Source organism: Ambystoma mexicanum, chromosome 6p (genome assembly GCF_040938575.1).
Source record: "Ambystoma mexicanum isolate Mex_15411 chromosome 6p, UKY_AmexF1_1, whole genome shotgun sequence".
Classification (NCBI taxonomy): Eukaryota; Metazoa; Chordata; class Amphibia; order Caudata; family Ambystomatidae; genus Ambystoma; species Ambystoma mexicanum.
In genome coordinates this window covers 1,152,964,667-1,152,983,789 of record NC_090935.1, presented here as the reverse complement: position 1 = coordinate 1,152,983,789, position 19,123 = coordinate 1,152,964,667, and the positions used below count along the sequence as shown (strand labels likewise).

At 44.6% G+C, this 19,123-nt stretch overlaps 1 protein-coding gene across 2 annotated transcripts in view; it reads right to left on the bottom strand.

Moving 5' to 3' along the window:
• The window catches only part of LOC138510252 (tight junction protein ZO-2-like), a 515,365-nt gene extending 498,253 nt beyond the window's left edge, over positions 1 to 17,112 (bottom strand). The window contains exon 1 of one of the 2 annotated variants that reach the window (XM_069625772.1): positions 16,518 to 17,112. In XM_069625772.1, coding sequence (XP_069481873.1) covers positions 16,518 to 16,541 — 24 coding nt within the window. In that variant the 5' untranslated portion in view covers positions 16,542 to 17,112. The remainder of the gene's footprint in view (positions 1 to 16,517) is intronic. The other variant, XM_069625771.1, reaches the window with a different exon arrangement.
• Between the last annotated feature and the right edge of the window lie 2,011 nt (positions 17,113 to 19,123).

The window sequence follows — 19,123 nt, the reverse complement described above, 5'->3', positions numbered from 1 at the left end:
CACATCTATTGATCGGTCGTAGTGTACACTACGCTCACTTGCCACATGCTCTAAGAATGACCACCTTGGCTGCTGCCACAATATTATGTACTGTTCACTTATGTCTGTTATGATCCTGACATGCCCATTGTCTGCCTCAATTATTGGACTTCAACTACATGACTGCATGAACCTGCATTGCCTACTTACCTGTAATGCCAAAACTGCATGTCGAAATTGCTGATTAGCTCAACCATTTAAATATGGAGAAACTGCAGGATAGTAACTGTATGTATTGCTAAAATTGTAGGCAAAACCTGTCTTATGCTGCGCACCCTATCACATTGTTGCAATGACGAATCTTATCCTGCCAGAATAGACATAGCTAGACCTGCTCAGTACATCCTCCCAACTATATTACTGCTCCCAACACTGACTATTGCTATATCAGAATGCCCCAATCCTGACACCACCTCTAGACAAACCATTCATAAAAGGACCCAAACTATACCCACTGTATAGCTTAAACCAGCCAAACTAATAACGCACATGGTTGAGCAGTTAGCATTGCTTCTGCTTGCACTTAGGGTTACCTTACTGAGCATTATGCTACCACATGCCTTATCCACCAGGCTAGTGGCCACAGATGAGAGGCAGGACACCCTGCAGCTTACTAATGCTGGCCACCACTCCAGGCCAAGCAAACTTAGCATCTCCCCAACCATGTCCTTAGTATTCCCTCACTATGCCACAATACCTCCTACGCAACTTTTGGCTCCTTGGATGTCACAGCCTACTATGCAAAACCACTTGCTACGACAGCAGCAAATGATGCCCACACACTCACGCCTATCCAATGGATCCAGCGGTACGCCACCCGGCCCACACCCATCCAACCATGTCCTACTATAATCAGGAACCTCAGACTAGGATCTAGATTCCGACAGGCCCACTTACCCTGATCCATCCGAAGAAAAACACGAATTGTCAACAACAATCACTCATTGTTGCATCCCATAATTGTATAGTCTCCCCACCTACCCTGCACCCTATTGTTCTGTTGAATCTATAAATTTGCAATATGTATCTATAAACTGTATTTTACTTGTACCTATTATCTGATATATCTATACACACACACACACACACACACACACACACACATTACTCACCGTAATCGTATTTCTGATGCTTCTATCTGCTTAGCTACACATGCTGTGCGCATAGGCCGACATCTAGTGGAAGCTGCAGAGTATTACAGTTTGTTTTTCGAAAATGGGCGTCGAAACAGGGTGTGCCAGTAATACTATCCCTAGTGTGACGTCCACTGTACCCATGATCCCTCACGCGTGTAGGACCCTCAGATTGTATTTTTTCTGACATGAGGTAGCATGAGGAGTAGCAAGAGTACAGATTATCCCAGCAGATAGATAGAGAAGACTACAAGCATCCATGCGCCTTCTCTCAGAGGGGAGGAAGGGCGGGCGCATGTGAATCTAAGTAGATACAAGCATCAGAAATACGATTACGGTGAGTAATGTATCCCTTCTGAGGCTTGTGGAATCTGCTTAGAACACATGCTGTGCATAGATTAGCGAGCAGTACCTGAAGAAGGATGTGGGATGTGAGAAGGGTCATGAGCAAACAGGTGTCTTAGAACCACTTGTCCCACCTGAGTATCTGTCTTGGAATGAGTGTGAATGTAGTAGTGCTGAGTAAAAGTGTGAATAGAGCTCCATGTAGCTGCTTTGCAAATGGTGTCAAGGGGTACATTTGCAATGAAAGCCAGAGTGGCCCCAATGCCTCTTGTAGAGTGGGCTCATGGCGTAAAAGGCAGAGTCTTTTCAGAAAGGGAGTAACATAGCTGGATACAATTGACTATCCACTTGGAGATGGCACCTTTAGAGACACAATCTCCCTCTCTGCCTGTAGCTACGGAGACAAACAGTTGGTCTGTTTTCCTTAGTGGCCTGTTCTTGTCTACATAGTAGAGGACCGCTCTTCGCACATCTAGAGTGTGTAGTTTCACCTCAGCAGAGCTTTTGGGTTCTTGGAAGAAGGCCGGAAACTCAATGGACTGGTTAACATGGAATTGAACTTAGGTGAGAACCTAGGGTGTGTACGTAGATCCAACTTATATTTATAAACAATAAAGACAGGATCTTGCACTGACAGAGCCTGAATTTCACTGACCCTTCTTATGGATGTAATGGCTACTAAGAAGGCAGTTTTATAGGTCAGGTGTTTGAGACTGGCTTTATGCATGGGTTCAAAGGGTGGGCCCATGAGTTTAGCAAGCACCACATTAAGATTCCATCCAGGTGGTGGGTTTGAAATTGAAGGGTGGAGTCTCTTTACCCCTTCCATGAAGACTTTAACCACTGGTACTTTCCACCACAAAACTTTGTTATGGGAGGTGGTGTAGGCTGACAGCGCCGCCAGGTGTACTTCGAGTGAATTAAATACCAACCCTGCATCCAGCAGGTCGAGCATGTGGGTGACAATATTGGAAGGAGTGCAATCAACCGGGCTGATTTGCTTATTCTGGCACCAAATAACGAATCTCTTCCATTTATCAAAATAACAGTGCCTCGTGTTTGGTTTCCTAGATTCCTTTAGGATATCCATGCACCTCTGTGGTAAGTTGAGATGTCCAAACTCCATGACTTCAGGAGCCATGCTGCCAAGTTCATTGAGCTCGGTTGAGGATGCACTGTTTGACCTTGGTGCTGGGATAGTAGGTTGTGCCAGCACGGAAGTCTGATGGGTTCGCACACTGCTAGTCTGCCTAGGTGTGGGAACCACGGTTGCCTCACCCACATGGGAGCAACTAGGATGAGCGTCATCGATTCCCGGTGCATCTTGTTGACCACCTTCCTCGTGAGAGGGGTTGGTGGAAAAGCATAGGCAAACATCCCTGACCAGTTCATCCATAGGGCGTTCCTCCTGGAGTCTGGCTGGGGGAACCTGGATGCGAATCCTGGGCATTGCCCGTTTTCGCTTGTGGCAAATAGGTCTTTAATGGGGAAACCCCACTGTGAGAAGATGTCTTCTATGACTTCTCTGTGTAGACACCATTCGTGTTATTCTGGGAGGGGATCTCTGTTGAAAGCGTCTGCTAGTGAATTGAGATCCCCTGGAACATGTTGAGATGACAGGTAAATGTTCCGTCTGAGTGCCCATGTGCAAAATTTCTGGGCAAGTCTGGACAGATTTGGCGAACAAGTCCCTCCCTGTTTGTTTATGTAAAACATCGCTGTTGTACTGTCTGTTAAGATCTGTACTGACAGGTTCAACAGGTGGGGTTTGAATGCTCAAAGCGCTCTGAAGACTGCCAGAAGCAGGATATGATTCTTGGCCACTGTGAGAGTCTAGAGACCCTGAGCTGTGTGGTGAAGGAGGTGTGCTCCCCACCCCGACAGGGATGCGTCTGTAGTGACTACAGCTTGTATCTCCAGATCGTAAAAGGGTTTCCCCTTTGACAGGTTCTCTCTTGTCCACCAGTGAAGACTTTGTACAAGTGTTGGCGAAACGACCACTAGATCGTCCCACTGACCACTTGCCTGAGACCATTGTTTCGCCAACCATTCCTGCATGGGTCGCAAGCGCAGGCGTGCGTGGGGGACCAGGTAAATAAATGACGCCATCATGCCTAGCAAACGCATTGCTTTGCGCACCCTTATCTGGTGACCGGACTGGTATTGAGAAATTTGCAGAAGTAGATTCCGAATTCTTTCCTCTGATCGAAAGGCCAACCCCTCTTGAGTGTTTAGGACAGCTCCTAGGAACTGTTTGGAGGTGCTCGGCACCAGACTTGATTTTTTCTCGTTGATAGAGAAACCCAATTCGAGGAGGAGGTCGATCGTTCTTTGGATGTTGGATCTGCAAATTACTGGGGTCTCCCCCATGATGAGCCAGTCGTCCAGGTAAGGGTACACTGGGATTGCTTCCCTGCACAGGTGTGCCCCCGCCACCGCCAGTACTTTGATGGAATACCCTTGGAGCCGAGGGTATACCGAAGGGCAACACCTTGAACTGGTAGTGCTGACTGTCCACCTTGAAGCGCAAGAATCTTCTGTGTGCTGGGAACATGGAAATATGAAAATAGGCATCTTTCATGTCCAATGTTGCCATGTAATCCCCTCTTTTTAGGAGTGGGATTACCTCTTGGAGAGTAGTCAAGCGAAATTTTTGGGGCTTGACATACCTGTTTGCAGGGCGTAAGTCTAATACTGGGCGCATTGTCAAATCTTTTTTTGGCACAAGGAAGTAAGTTGAATAGATACCCTTGTTTACCTGGATGCCCAGGACGAGTTCTATTGCGTCCTTTGTGAGATGATTGACGATTTCCTCAAGGAGGATCTTCTGGTGGTCCAGGGAATGTATTTTCTGTCGTGGAGGGTGGTTTTGGGGGCGCTCTAACAGTTCGATGCAGTATCTTGCGCACACTGTGGACAGCACCCATCTGTCTGATGTGATCCCTTCCCATGCTTGGGTGAAGTTGGAAATGCGGCCCCCTGCTGGGGATGCGTGGGAAGGGACCCCGAGTGGAACGTCACTGTTTTGCAGGAGGCATACCGCCTCTGCCGGGGCTGCCCCTACCTCTACCACGGCTCCTTTTGTTAGCTCTGCCGTAACTTGGGTAGTCTGCTGGTTGCCACCCCATGATGTACCCTGTCCCTGTGCATAATTGGAGCCCCTCTGTGAATTTTGGCTGCGTGAGCGACGAAAATTACTATTCCCTCTTTCATTAGGGGGCTTATTCGTCAATTGTCCCAGGGACTTTAGAGTATCATACTCGTCTTTGGCAGTTTTCAATGCGTCCTCTACTGCTTTGCCAAACAAGAGATTCGGTTAGACGGGCATGTCAATAAGGGTTGCCTGCGTCTCAGGTTTAAACCCGGACTGTCTTAGCCAAACGTGCCTTTTAATGACAGTGCTCTCTGCTATGAGCCGGCCTGCATTATCGGCGGCCTCAAAGGTGGTCTTCAGGATGCAACTGGACACAGGTCTACCCTCCAACACGATCTGGGCCAAATGACAGAGTGGTGGTGTTGGCGATCCTTGCCTGGTAAGCGGAAGTGGAGGCCACCTTCCTTCCTAACCCATAAATTCTCTTGCTCTCCTTGTCTGGGGGAGCCTCAGATGAAGTTAGAGGAGTCCCCGTTCTTTTTCTGGTGTTTGTAATTACCAAGGAGTCGGGCTTAAGTTGACCCCTTATGTAAAGTGGGTCTGACTGGGTGGCCCTGAACATTTTCTCAATTCTGGGGTTTACAGCCCTGGTGAGATTAGGGGTGTGAAGGGAAGGATCAATTCTCTGTTGGATGGACTTGAGAATTGGAATGGCTTGAGCAATGGGTCTTTTGTCTCCCACTAGCTCCTCTGCAAAGTCCCTCTCTTCCTGCGCCCCCTGAGTGTCTATGCGGAAGTGCTCTGCAGCTCTAGCCAAAGACTTCATTTAGAAGGGGCTGGTTATCTACTGGAGAGTCGGCAGCCTGAGGATCTTTGCGAACAGGAGAATCTATCCTGTAGACCTCTGCGACATCTTCCTCCTCCCCATCCTGGCCCTCGTCATCTCCATAATAATCTACCCCCATTTGGTCGTCCAACATTTCTTAGTCTGGATCCTCATCATACTGTTGTGGATCCTCACCATACTGTTGGTAAGGTTGGATGTAGAAGGGGTCTGAAATCAGGCCCTGAGTTGTAGTCTCAAACCAAGGTTTCTTACTAGGGGGCTGAGGATCCCTGTATCCGGAAGGAGTAGCGTTGTCCGTGGTATAACTGAGGAAATGTTCTGGGTTATTAGAGTAGAAATCAGCCAGGGAAGACATTCTTCTCATTACCCTGTCTATATCTTCACTGCTCCATTCTCTGGAGCTGGGAATGACAACTTCCTGAGAAGTTTCCCCTTCTATTCCCATATCGTGAGGAGGGGGTGGAATAATTTTGGACTCAGGGACAGGGGCCTTGGATTTTTACTTATCTGAAGACTTCTCTTTTTCCTTATGTGTCTGTGGTGCAGAAGTAGAGTGAGATGACTTCTTCTGCATTTACCCCCTTCCCCTTGAGTAGAACAGTGTTTCCCTGATGTGTTCACCTTCTCTGAGCTTTTTGACGCCTGGCGTCGAGGTTCGGGGCTACTCTCTCTTTCGAGTGTGCACGTCGGGACTCTGAGGCAGACGCCGAAAGGGCTGCCGGAGCCGACACCAGGTGTGCAGCCTGGGGGTTGAGGTCGGATTAGTCTTCTGACAAACGTACCTCCGTGACTTTGGGGAGCGAGGCACTCTTGGCAACTGTGGACGGTTGCCTTGTGTCGTGCGGCAATCTCGACCTGGAACACCCAGAGGACACCGATTCCGTGGACCGCTCTCTTTGTGCCTCTTTCCGAGAACTCGACACGCGTGTCGATTGGTTGGACTTAAGAGTGTTTATGTGTAGTAGTAGTGCGGGTAGCGCTCGTGTTGCCGGGTGCGTTCCCCATAACTGCCCTGCCGGATAATCCTCCGAGGTTGGGGACTAGCGCTTGGGCGTCTTTCGACACCTCTGTGCCCTCGCCAACCAAAAGTATGGCGTCGCTGCCATCACTGAAGGCACCCACCGCTTCCATGGCTTCGAGTTGCCTGGCGTGGTGGGCCCAACGTTTGGTGGAGCAGTCCTTTAGTGTTTTTGCCTTAAACAGGCTACACGCTCTGCAGTTAGCCTCGGGGTGATCCCTCGGCAAGCAGAGGTTACAGGTGGCGTGTTTGTAACACAAGGGTACTTGCGGTTGCACTTCGGGCAAAATTTAAATGGAGTACTCTCCATATGCACCTTATGGCAGCGGGCTGATGTGTGTATGAAATAACACGAGTGTAGAGTATGTTTCCACCCCCCACTCTCCCTACTTGCAGGGCCGAGGCCAGAGGCCTTCCAAGGCCCGGGCCGAGGCCAGAGGCCTTCCAAGGCCCGGGCCGAGGCCAGAGGCCTTCCAAGGCCCAAAGTCCGTTGTGCAGCTCTCGACGGTTGTTTATTTTTCAGACCGGCGTCGATCTTCGATGTCTCGACGTGGGAGTGAAAGAACGGGGAAATTAATATTGATTTTTTTGCAAAATGGCTGAAAGCCAGGGAACTCGGTGCAATGCTTCCGACAAGTATGGTGGAAAAAAACAATCTGAGGGTCCTACACACGCGAGTGATCATGGGTACAGTGGACATCACACTAGGGATAGTATTACTGGCACGCCCTGTGTCAACGCCCATTTTCGAAAAACAAACTGTAATACTCTGCAGCTTCCACTAGATGTCAGCCTATGCACAGCATGTGATCTAAGCAGATTCCACAAGCTCAGAAAAAAAAAATTATATATATATATATATATATATATATATATAAATAAATATGTTTCCTGTAACCATTATCTTCACCTAAGCGTCAGGCGCGCTTTATAAATAAAATAAACAAACAACACTGTAAAAAGCGACTCTTCTGTCCTAACCAATGCTCCATTGCCACCATGTAGCCTCCACAACATCACTGCACCTATCAAGGGCGCACTCATTAATGCAATATCCTTGAAAGCACACGCCCTAGATATCGCCGACCTCATTATCTCAAATGACCTTGGCTTCTTAGCCATAACCAAGACTTGGCTCCATGCCGCTGCAAGACCAGCACTCTCACTAGCCATACCAGATAACTACACTATCATTAGACTAGATAGAGAATCCTCTAGGGGCGGCGGAGTCGCCTTTATATCCAAAACCCAACTTGGCTTAAGAGCTCTACCCCCTCTTCCATTTCCCGCTTAAGAGCTCTACCTTTCTTCCACTTCCCTCAGGCAAACTCCTATCCATTAAGCTCCAACGCTCAGCAACACAAACAGCAAAATTCCACCTTGTATACAGAACTACAGGCCCAATATCCACCTTCGACGAAGATATCCCTCAACTCCTCTGACAATTATAAACCAGGGTCCCATATATTGCTTGGTAACGTTTAGGCCTCCACGACCCAACTGACAACAATGCCACAGCATTAGCCAACACTATTACAGAACTAGGCTTCACACATTGCATTACCAAGCCCACACACAACAACGGGAGAATTCGTCTCCAACACACCTTGTGCTTCGTCAGACCATCACATCACATAATTTCATTCACCCTACAGAATTGCACTTGTCCTAACTTGCGCAATGCCCTCTCACTAGAGCAGCCGGAATATCACTCTAGAGAGACTACTGGCCCCATTACAACCTATCCTCAACCACACCACTAGTAGCACAGACCCCTCATCACTAGTGGAATTATAAAACCAAATGATGCGCAAAGCCATCGACACTGTAGCACCACTGAAAATGCGCAATTCCAAGCCATGCACTCACCTCAATTTGTGGTTCATCCCTAGCCTCACATCCTTACGAAACAAAAGAAGCGCTGAAACTTCATGGAAAAAACACCCCTAAGCCTCAAACAGATAATTATTCCTAACAGCCAAATCTGCCATTCACCAAACCAAAAGTGACTCCTATAATAACAGAATCAACAATGCCAAATCGGGCACCAAAGAACTCTTCACCATCCTCAGAGAGTTAGAGTCCCCCATACCACCACCAGAAATATATACCAAAGATGACCGGGTGCACCAATATTCAAAAAGTCCTACTTGATAAAATCATGCTGCTACAAGCAAAAAAACTCTTTTCAATCTAGCTCTGGAGCCTTTTTTGATTTGTGTCTTTCAAGGTTTAGAGTGGGGGAGGTCGAAATTTAGCTAGCCTATGCAGATGATGTTACAATTGTACTTGGCAACCCTGAGGAGGGGGGTACTATTTTGAGAGATATGATTGAGGAGGTCGGTAGTCTCTCAGGTTACAAAATAAACTGGGAGAAAACAGTGGTATTTCCAGTTCGGAATACCCCTGTGCGTAACCAGTTGATGGACTGGAACTGCAAATGGGAGAACGAATGTGTGAAATATTTAGGAGTATATCTCACTAGAAACTTAAGAGACATGGCTAGGTTTAATGTGGACGAAGTCATAGATACTCTTTGGCAGGATATCTGTAAATAGGGAAGGCTCTTGTTATCTATTTGGGCTAAATTTAATGCCATCAAAATGGTTCTCTTACCTAAAGTCTTATACACAATCCAGTCACTTCCATTAAGATTCACCAAAAAGGTTTTGGGCCGAGTAGATAAGGTTTTTCAAAATTGTTTGTGGGGTATTGGAAAAAGGCCTAAAATCCCAAGATGTCTTATGATACAAAGTATTCAGGATGGGGAGTTCAGTTATCCTTTTCTTGACAATTACTATAAAGGTGTTTGACAAAAAAAAAATGAATTTGGCTTTTTTTTTTCCCTACAAATGAATTGGGGATCCCACTTAGGGCTCGGATTGAAAAATACTAAAGGAGACTGTTTCTCCTTAAAAGTCTGTATTCTTTTGGTAGGGTGCCCAAACAAGTTGTGACTTTACAAACGATACTAACCACTAAGGAAGCCGTCACTTCATTGATATTGAGTAGTGGACAGGGATTGTTTATGTATGGGGAGGCCTCCATCTGGCAGAATCCTGGCTTACAAATTGATAATAGGATTTTGTATTGAAGGTGTTGGATCAACAGAGGCATACTAGTGCTGGAAGATATTTGGTGTGATGATGGGGGGATGCGATCTTTTGAGTACCTACAAAGGAAGTCTGGCCTGCAAAATCGGGAACAAGGAAGGTATAATTTGTTAAAAACATTGTTAATTGAAAGACGAAATATGATGACCACTCCTTTTATACAAAGACCAGAGAGGTGTGATTTTATTGTGGCCGCTCCCCATAAAGTGTCAAATTTCTTTTAAACTCTTTCCGATAGAGAGTCATTCAGTTGGTTCCTGGGATCACTTGAGACGAGCATGGTCTAATGAGTTAGGAGTAGATTTATCTTTGAAAGAATGGGAAAACATATGAGAGTCCCAATAAAAGCAAAAGTGGACTTGAATCTATGCTACATTCAACAGAGAATGTTTGGGCGTCTTTATTGGACTCCAGAAAGACTGTATAGATTTGGCATAAGTGATAGTGATAAGTGTTGGGGTTGTTTGAAGGAAAAGGGTAGCATGCTACATGTTGTGGAATTGTACAAAAGGTGAATGGTTTTTGGAATGATGTCCTAGATAGGGTTGACATGGTGCGGAATATTTCTTTCCCAAGAACACCTTTGGCTGTACTTTTGAAATCCCCAAATTGTGTTCAACATTTGGATTGTGTGATGTTGTGCTGGGTCACTAAAGCTCTTCTGGTGGCCACTAGACACATTTTGCGTGTCTGGAAAACAAGGAAAAAGCCATGCGTTGAAGAGTGGCTAGTACATGTGCAACTCCTTTCACATTTTGAGAAGATCAAATTTGGTAAATTGTGTAGAGACGAGGCTTATAATGAACAATGGAGTGTTTTTAATGAATTTTATGTTTAATATTTGTCCGGAGTTAGGTTGCTTGTGTTTTAATTCTTTAAGAGTGGGTGGGGGGGGGGATTTGAGGAGGGGGTGGGGTTAGTGTTGTGTCCTGTGTTGGTCTAGGTGTTATTGGTACCTTTCACAATATCCTATCAAAGTTCTGTTTGACATTCTAAAATCCTGTGGATATTTTCTTTGTTTATGCAATCAATTTTGTTTTATTAAGTTCCATGCTGCTTACCTATTCATTGTTCTAATTGCATTGTAACGATTATCCTGAAATATGATTTTGTTGTTATGCTGTTCTTAAAAGTTAAAGAGGATAAAAAATGTAATTAACTAAAAACACACCTCAGCATTACTCTCGACTCACATCCATCTGAGACCCAGCCCTCCTACGCAAAACCCTACAACCAGTTCAGATTCACCCACCTCTCCATCAATGAATTAGAAAACATAATAACCAGCCTCAAAAGAACCAGATGCCAGGGGGACATCTGCCCTGCATCCATTATTAAAGAAGCAGCTAAAGACCTTGCACCTTTCATCACCACACGTATAAACTCCTCATTTGAAACCTACACGGTCCCAACCAACCTGAAAGTTGCCTGGGTCCTCCCGCTATTAAAAATCACAGTCTTGAGCCAGACATTCCCACGAATTACAAACCAATTACCACAGTTCCATTCCTGCAGAAAATCATAGACAGAGCAGCCTACTTGATACAGGCACATCTGGAAACGAACAATGTTCTCGGCCTACGTCAATTAGGTTTTAGATCTAGACGTGGCACCGAAACTGCCCTACTAGATTTGAAAACGCAGATGGACAACAAAAGAGACAGCAGCAATATAGACCTCCTCCTTTTACTAGACTTATCAGCTGCATTTGATTTAGTCAATCATTCAGTTCTGTGAAATCGCCTATCTTCAGCTGCTCATTTCTCAGCTGAAGCTACGGCCTGGATACAATCCTTCCTTGACAACAGAACGATGAGTCTTTGCACCATCGGCAGACCCAGCACCAGTCACCTGTGGAGTACCTCAGGTATCTTGTGTGTCACCGACACTGCATAATATTTTTACCAAGCCCCTCTTCAATTACCTTGATCATTTGGGTATCACCTACACTAACTATGCAGATGACACTCAAATTCTCATAAACATCTCGGGAATTACAACACTGACATGAAATTACTGAATACAATCTATCTCATCATCCAGGCTTGGATGGCCACACAGGGCCTCTGCCTCGACAGAATTACGTCTCATTGGCTCCAATCCAAAATAAATATATTAGACAATCAGTTTAATTCCGTCGACGTTGATGGCATCAACATATCCGTGTCTAAGGAAGTCAAAAACGTGGAGTTTATCACACCTCATCCTTGACTCTCACTAGACAAGTCAACGCAACAGCCTGTGCCACAGCTTATACATGAAAATTAATAAAATGCTTGCAGACCCTTCTTGTCCACAGCAAGCTGCATCACCCCAGTCAGAGCGCTTATTTTATCTAAACTAGATTTATTTTAATGGCTTATATCTAGGAACTAACAAGCAAAACTACAAACACTGCAAAATAATGCGCTCAGAACTGCCCTAAACATACTTAGAAATCAACACATTTCATCAGTAAGACGTAATGCCCAATGGTTGTCTGTCAAAGAGACCAGCATTCAAAACCCTAACACTCACACATAAATGCCTCTCTAACTCTGTCTCTTTATATCTGACCAGAAAATTCACTAGAAACCAATCTGTCCGACCCTCTAGATCCGCATAACACTGCCTCAGGGTGCCTAGATTCAAGCTACAGAAATCAGGGGGCAGCAGCTTCCCCGTTTTCAGCAACAAAACTATGGAACTCCCTACCAACAGCTTTAAGAGTAGAACCCTCCTTCCGTTGCTTCAGGAAAAATGTTCAAAACACGTGCTCTTTGCCCAGGAGGCTGGATAAATGTAGGCTTCACACCGCTTCCCCGTTTACACTTCTTTTCCATTAGTGTATGACTTCACTGCTATACCTCTGCTTTGTATGTAATATATCTGTATCTAACTTATGCACCATACTGTATCTCTACTGTATGTATCTTCATTGTTACGTAACTCATTTTGTAACCCCATGAAATGTGCCCAGATATCCGCGGGTTAGGTGTGCTATATAAATAAACAAATTGGTGGTGATCTCAATTGTTTTTGTCCAGATATTGTATCTGCAAATGGTGGTGGGTGCGAGTATCAGGAGTATAAAGGAAACAAAACATGGCAGTAGGGGAGTTACCTGGTCAATGTTTCTGGATTAATGGAATAAAAAAAATATATATATCATTTTAACACTAGGGAAAAATCCCTCTCGCCCCTAGTGGGAGGAGAGGGGACTGGAAATTAAATACACACACATATACATATATCAAACAATACAGTCGCAGGACCACACTCCGTGGACGAGTTACTGAACAAAATTTCAAAATGCCAAGTAAAGATAACTCAAGACAATTTACTCTCAAAAAGACGTACAGTGACAAGGGAAAGGCAGTCCAAGATGACATGGTTTGCACCTCAAAGTGCTTATTCACATAATGGAATTGTTAGCCGAGTAGTCTCTAAATAGAGGGCTGTCAAACCATTCCCCGGCAATGACAGACCAATACTGGTATACATAGCAAGCAGGCAGACATTTTGGAATGGTAAACTTGCAAAACGCATGTATACATGAAGCACATTAGCTAGGATGCTGACATGCATAAACATAATACTGTACGATAACATGCCATATTGACCAAATAGGGACAAAGTGCCCCCAACCAATGTCTGCCATAGAAAATACCAAAAACAAGTGTGCAGTGTGACCCAACTGAAATTGCATCCCACAGGTTGTACCACAAAGCCCAAGTGCACATGGCAGCAATACACATTGGAAAGCTCTGAATGGATGGCCCCAAAGAATATATGTTCACACTCGCACACATACAACATCTTTGTCTCCGAGAAGATCTTGGAAGATGTTAAGTCTTTGAATGTTCAGTACTCAGAACTAAGCAACCATGCAAATTAGGTTAATGCTGGGACCGTATGAATGAAGAACGATCAATGAAACAGTAGGTAATGTATGCTATGGAGAATCACAACCATCCTTTTCCCAATTGGCAAGTTGACAATTCTATAAATGTAATGTTTTATGCTAAATTAATTATAAAGGAAAAAAGCACAGGTTGGTAAAATCCTCCACACTCATTCCTATGACAGCTAAGTAATGCATAAAAAGTGTAACGTTAGGGCTGAGATTAGATTACTAGATAACACTCCTCGTGAACTCTGGAATGTCGATCAAAAAAAATAAATAAAACAAACTATAAGAATTGGCTGACAACAAAAAAAAATAATAAAAAGGTACACAAAAACAACAAATAACTCTGAAATGTCAATTAAAGACAGCCAAATGATGCTCCAAACTATACGAAATTGTGTGGAAAATGATGAGACACTGAGTAATCTAGTCATGCTAAACCCTATCCCACAGAAAGTGTGGTATGGCTATTTCAGCAGGAAATGTGAAGACACCATTGACACAGACTGCCATATCAATTAGGAACATTTTGCAGATGGAATAAGAAATTTTCAAGGTCGAATATAGAAGCTTTGATTTAAAAAAAAAAAAATAAATAAATTAAAGTCTACAAACTCCAGAGCTGATGGGCCTGATGGTTTGACGAACATCCTGCTGAAAAGTAACCCCAAATTGTGGTCAGAAATCTTTTACCACCTCTTCATGCACGTAATAAAGACAGAAAATTCCACCTTTGTGGCATAAATAATTCCCGTTTATATAAAGGGCTACAAGCTGGTTCCATCTAACTATCGCTCAATAGCACTTTTAGACGTGTCACGTAAGATTCTGGCAGCTTTGGTTTTGCAACATTTGTAAGAGTGGGCTAAGGATACAGACAGAATTAAAAATTAACTGGATTCAGACGAGGAACGAGGGAATGGCTTCTTTTTATCAAGTCTGAAGGAAAGGGTAGTCAAGAGTTACAACACCCCCGTGTTCCTTGCCTGTCTGGACCTTATCAAGGCTTTTGCCACCATACTTAGACCAACCCTCTGGCAGAAACTAAAGTGATGGAAAATTCCATTAGGTACTACTAAAAATGATAATTTTGCTGCACAAGGAATCGAAGATCATGTTACGTCTGAAGGGCGGGGCAGGTTTCAAGAAATATAGATACAATAGGCCTGAGACAAGGCTGTGTTCTTCCCCCGACGCTATTCAATCTTTACCTATCCAATCTAGGAGAGAGAGGCTCTTGGTGTCTGCAATTTTTTCAGGCAAAACTGGAGTCTTTTTGTACTTCATATCTGACATATGCTGATAACAATCTTGTTTGACTCAATACAGATTGCGTTACAAAGAAAACTAATACAGGCTGAGAAATAACTTACAAATAAATGCCTGTCAGTCAAGAATGCTAGTCTGCCCAACAAAATGTTTCTTTCTCCTGGTTTATAGGAGAAAGTTTACTGGAACACATTTCTACATTGACTTGTTAAGGCTACCCAGTGTGTGAAAAAAAGAATGCCAAAATATTTTGGGACAGATTGGCAAACAATCAAAAGCACAAATGTAACTCATAATTGAGAAAAACTTCTGAAAATTCTCCTATTGATGCATTTTTATAAAATAAAAAGTTGTGCCAACTTTAACTCATGGATTAGAATTAACTAAACCGAAATTAAGGCTGCATATGGAAAGCGGCCCTGGGGTTACCAAATTGTGTCCCCTTTACTCCTGTGTAGGAACTCTTTGGGATTATCTTCACTTAAAAAGTATGCTTGGTGAGGAAATTACAACTAGTGAGTAAATACCGAATACTTTGAAGAACTCATATGAGGATCTGAACGGGCTATTTGTCCACAACACAGTAATTGGAGGTATCCTCTTTCGTGAATGAGGGCTTCAAAAAATTGCTTCAAATTAGAGAGAACTTCCATAGAAGAAACTATTTAATTATGACTGGGCATTAAACAAATCAGAGACAGAAAAGTATACATCTCCAAAAGGTTTTCTTCACATCCACAGGAACAGAGGCGAGTTACCGTTATGCACTTAAAAATTCCCTTAACCTAGTTTAAAAGCTGCCCTATTGAGATTCCTCCTAAACCGGCTCTCGACTACGAGTGTTTTGGACCGGCGTTTAGAGCTGCAAAATGATTAAAAGTGTTTATAATTCTGTGGAAACAGATAAAACACGTATTCTTGACTAGACAATAATATTATTTGTATATATATTATTCCTAGTTGTATCTATTTTTGTTGATCTTAAGTGTTTTTATTCCGCACTCTTCTTTCCCCTTTTTAATTCATGTAAAAATGAAGTTTAGAAAATGGCTTACTTTCAATAAAACATAGATGACAGAACCTGTCCAGCATTCTGAAAAATAGACTTTTTAAATATGCATTCGTCAGCCGTGATATTTCAAAACCGAGTAGACAGTGCCAGGCAATGTATGCGCCTACCCCTCTCCCAGAAACACAAGAACATGCATGGCACGCGCTCGTGAAGAGCTTGCGTCCCATTCAGCCGGTGTGTATCCGTTGAGGCTCTTTCCGAGTCTGTCTTTTTCTTTCAGATAGTTACCCAACTACACGATTTCATTCAAGAGTGATGTCGTCTTTCTGGGGGTGCTCCTTCCACAAAGTAAACATTTCAGACTCAGAGCAATTAAAAACGTGAGCCCCGAGCAGTACTCAATATGTGCTTCACTGAAAGCGTGGGAGCTCCAAAAGTTAAAATGTAAACATTTGTGTAGTGTTCACACTTTGGAGTCTTTTTACAGCGCCTTACCACTTCGAGACCTCCAATATCCCGAACTTCAAAGTCCAAGTTGTTAACACTGCAAGTAAGTTACCAAAAATCAATTATTTGAATGCTCAGTACAACCAAAGACACGCGGAGGCGAAGAGACCGCAAGTTTGTTGCGATCTCTCTACCTGTCAATTCCGCACAGAATCCGTGGCCAGGTTTGCTGACTGCAGCCCCCGCACATTATACAAATCGATTGGAGTTACTCATAGAGCGGTAAAAAGAGGCGAACAGTTTATTCTCACCTGGTTCTGTGCTCTTAGGGCCATCTTGGGACTCCCGCAGTAGCCAGGGGTTCACAGGCGGCACCCTCGGTAAGCCCTGCTGCAGCTGCGCCAGCCCTCAGACAGACACCTGGGCTCCAAGACAGCGCCCCACCTCTCTCTCTCTCTCTCTGTCTCTCCTGACAGACTTCCGAAAAGGGCGGGCTTCCCTGCCTCCTCTTCCTTCGCAAAGCCACGCGAAATGGGCTTCTTTTGAGAAACAAGGGCAAGTCCTCCAATGTCACCTACCCGCCGAATTAGGCGAAACAGAGCCAGGGCACCGAAGCCAAGCTCAGGCGGCAGCCAATAACATCTCACTTGACACACCTTACCGCGCGGTAATCTGAGCAGTGTCAGGGCACCGAGGTCGAGAGTCAGAGCCTTTCCTTTTTAATTTCCACGCGGACGTGTGCATGTGCGCTGGCATACAGTTTTCTTGGATTTACAAACATCCCTGAAATACATTTAGGCCGGGACGTTGAAAAGAATGTTAAAAAGCCTGTTGCGTTAATCTCCAAAACATGTCTGTGCTGGCGTAGGGAGCTGCCTTGCACTTCCTGGTGTGCAGGTGGAATGTACAGCCGGCCCCTCCCCCACCCTCTGCCTTTATTTACAGTACTGACGCGGCTCTTAGTCAGAACACCGACTGTTACCAGCTCCAAAGGTCGAATGAGATAAAGTGAATTAAATTTCCTCTGCGTTATCGCAGCAGCCATCGACTTTACTAGATAATACATTGCAAAATAAAATTCGGGACTCGGACAATCTGGACATAACTGGTTCAGGAAGCGAGATCAAAGGCCTGCTGGGGAAAGAGGAACACGGTGGCGCATTCCTGAAATTATTCTACCGGGTCTGCTTTTTGGGATTCGGGAACACACAGTTCCGAAGTGTTTTACTAGATGTAATTAAAGTCTTAAAGTTGCAGCAAGAATGTTGAATCTGTATGGCATTACTAATATCTTTTACATTTATTTTTCTCACAAGTCATAGTAAACAATTACTGAGTTACTGAGCTAAATATAACACGGATTTTAAGTGTATATGCCTACAATGTTACGGTCTGAAAAGCAGCAGTGCATGCTTTGTCACAACACAAGTTTAAACATCAGCACTTTGGGGTGCATGTGAACAGGTCACTGATGCCCATTACTGGTTGCATCTGGCAACAGTCCCAGTATCTACTGCAGTACTGACTGGTCGTTTATTATTGCAGAGTTCAAATTTTCCATACTAAGGTGCATTAGCACCCAGGTGGGACGAGCCAGCCAATCAGGTGGCTAGGAATGCAGGCTTGAACCGCCGATGCATGCCTGCTTTCCATGCCGCCTGACGTCCGTCTCCCCCACCACCATCTTCACCCCACCCTCCATTTGCTTTCTTTTTTCCCCTTTTCCCACTCCCACTTACCTGTTTGTTGTGGTGGCGCAGGCCGCCGCCGCCACTTCCCCATTACTCTGGCCGTATGGAAAGGGAAGAGGGGCTCCAAAGAGCCCCGCAGTCCCTTTCCATGGTGGCTATTTTGGAAAAGGCTTTGCTCGGGCTTCTTGGGCCACCGGGCCGTCAACACCTGTTCAAGCCCCTGAAACGGGTGCTTAATGCCACAGGAAAGCCATGATTCTATTAGAGACACAGAAGCAAAGTATCATGCTTTTGTAATAGAACGGCAGGGGAACTATTATCAGTCTCCCCTTCTACATGCAAGAGGAAATGGGCCCTGGAAATCCCCTGCAACAAGAATGGAAGACCCATCCATAGGACAAAGTTCACTGTCTTTATTAGCAATTCAATGACAGGGATTGCAGCATGACCAATGCAATATTCTCCACACGCTCTCAATCTCCAGGCACTTGTCGTCTGGTTTTGTGAAAGTATGATGTCACAAAATGGTGTTACATCCAAAAATCTAACGGGGAAAGGATTGGTTAGTGAGGTGAAAGATATACACATTCCATAGGGGATTAGTGCAACCATTGGGTAAGCCATATCTGGTTGCTCCTCCTGAGACCATGTAGCAAATACAAAGTTACAGGTTAGCGAAAGGTGATTGATCAGTGCAACATAGTCTAGGCTTAACGTGGATGGTGATTAGGGATTGCACAGAAAGGATCTTCTCGACCTTAGAGCTTTGACCAGTTACCAGGCCAAATGCAACAACTCAAGGTTATGGGAACGGCCCTGAATGTGCTGCATGTTCCCAACAAGTTACCATCTCTGAATGGACTTCTCTTGCTTGCAATTATGGGGATACTTGGCTTGTGTTCCCTGCAGGTGTCCTATCTTTTTAACTTGAAACCTTCCTCTCTGTGTCCTTGGCAAGGCTGTACCAGATAGCCGCACTGGAAACCTGATCTTCAAGCTTCAGCAGAATCAGCCTGTCAGCTCTTCTCTGTGTTCTCCAGTTCAATCTGCTGCTCCCATTCGCTCCAGGGTACCTATGGCTTCCATCTTTAGTTGTATGGCTACGTATGTTAGCTGCGTTTAAGCGCCAGCAAGCAGTGCATATGTGTTCTTGAGCATCTTACGGTTTCCATGTAGCAAAAGGTATAAGTGTGTCAGTCCTCTATGCTAGTCATAAGCATTTTCTT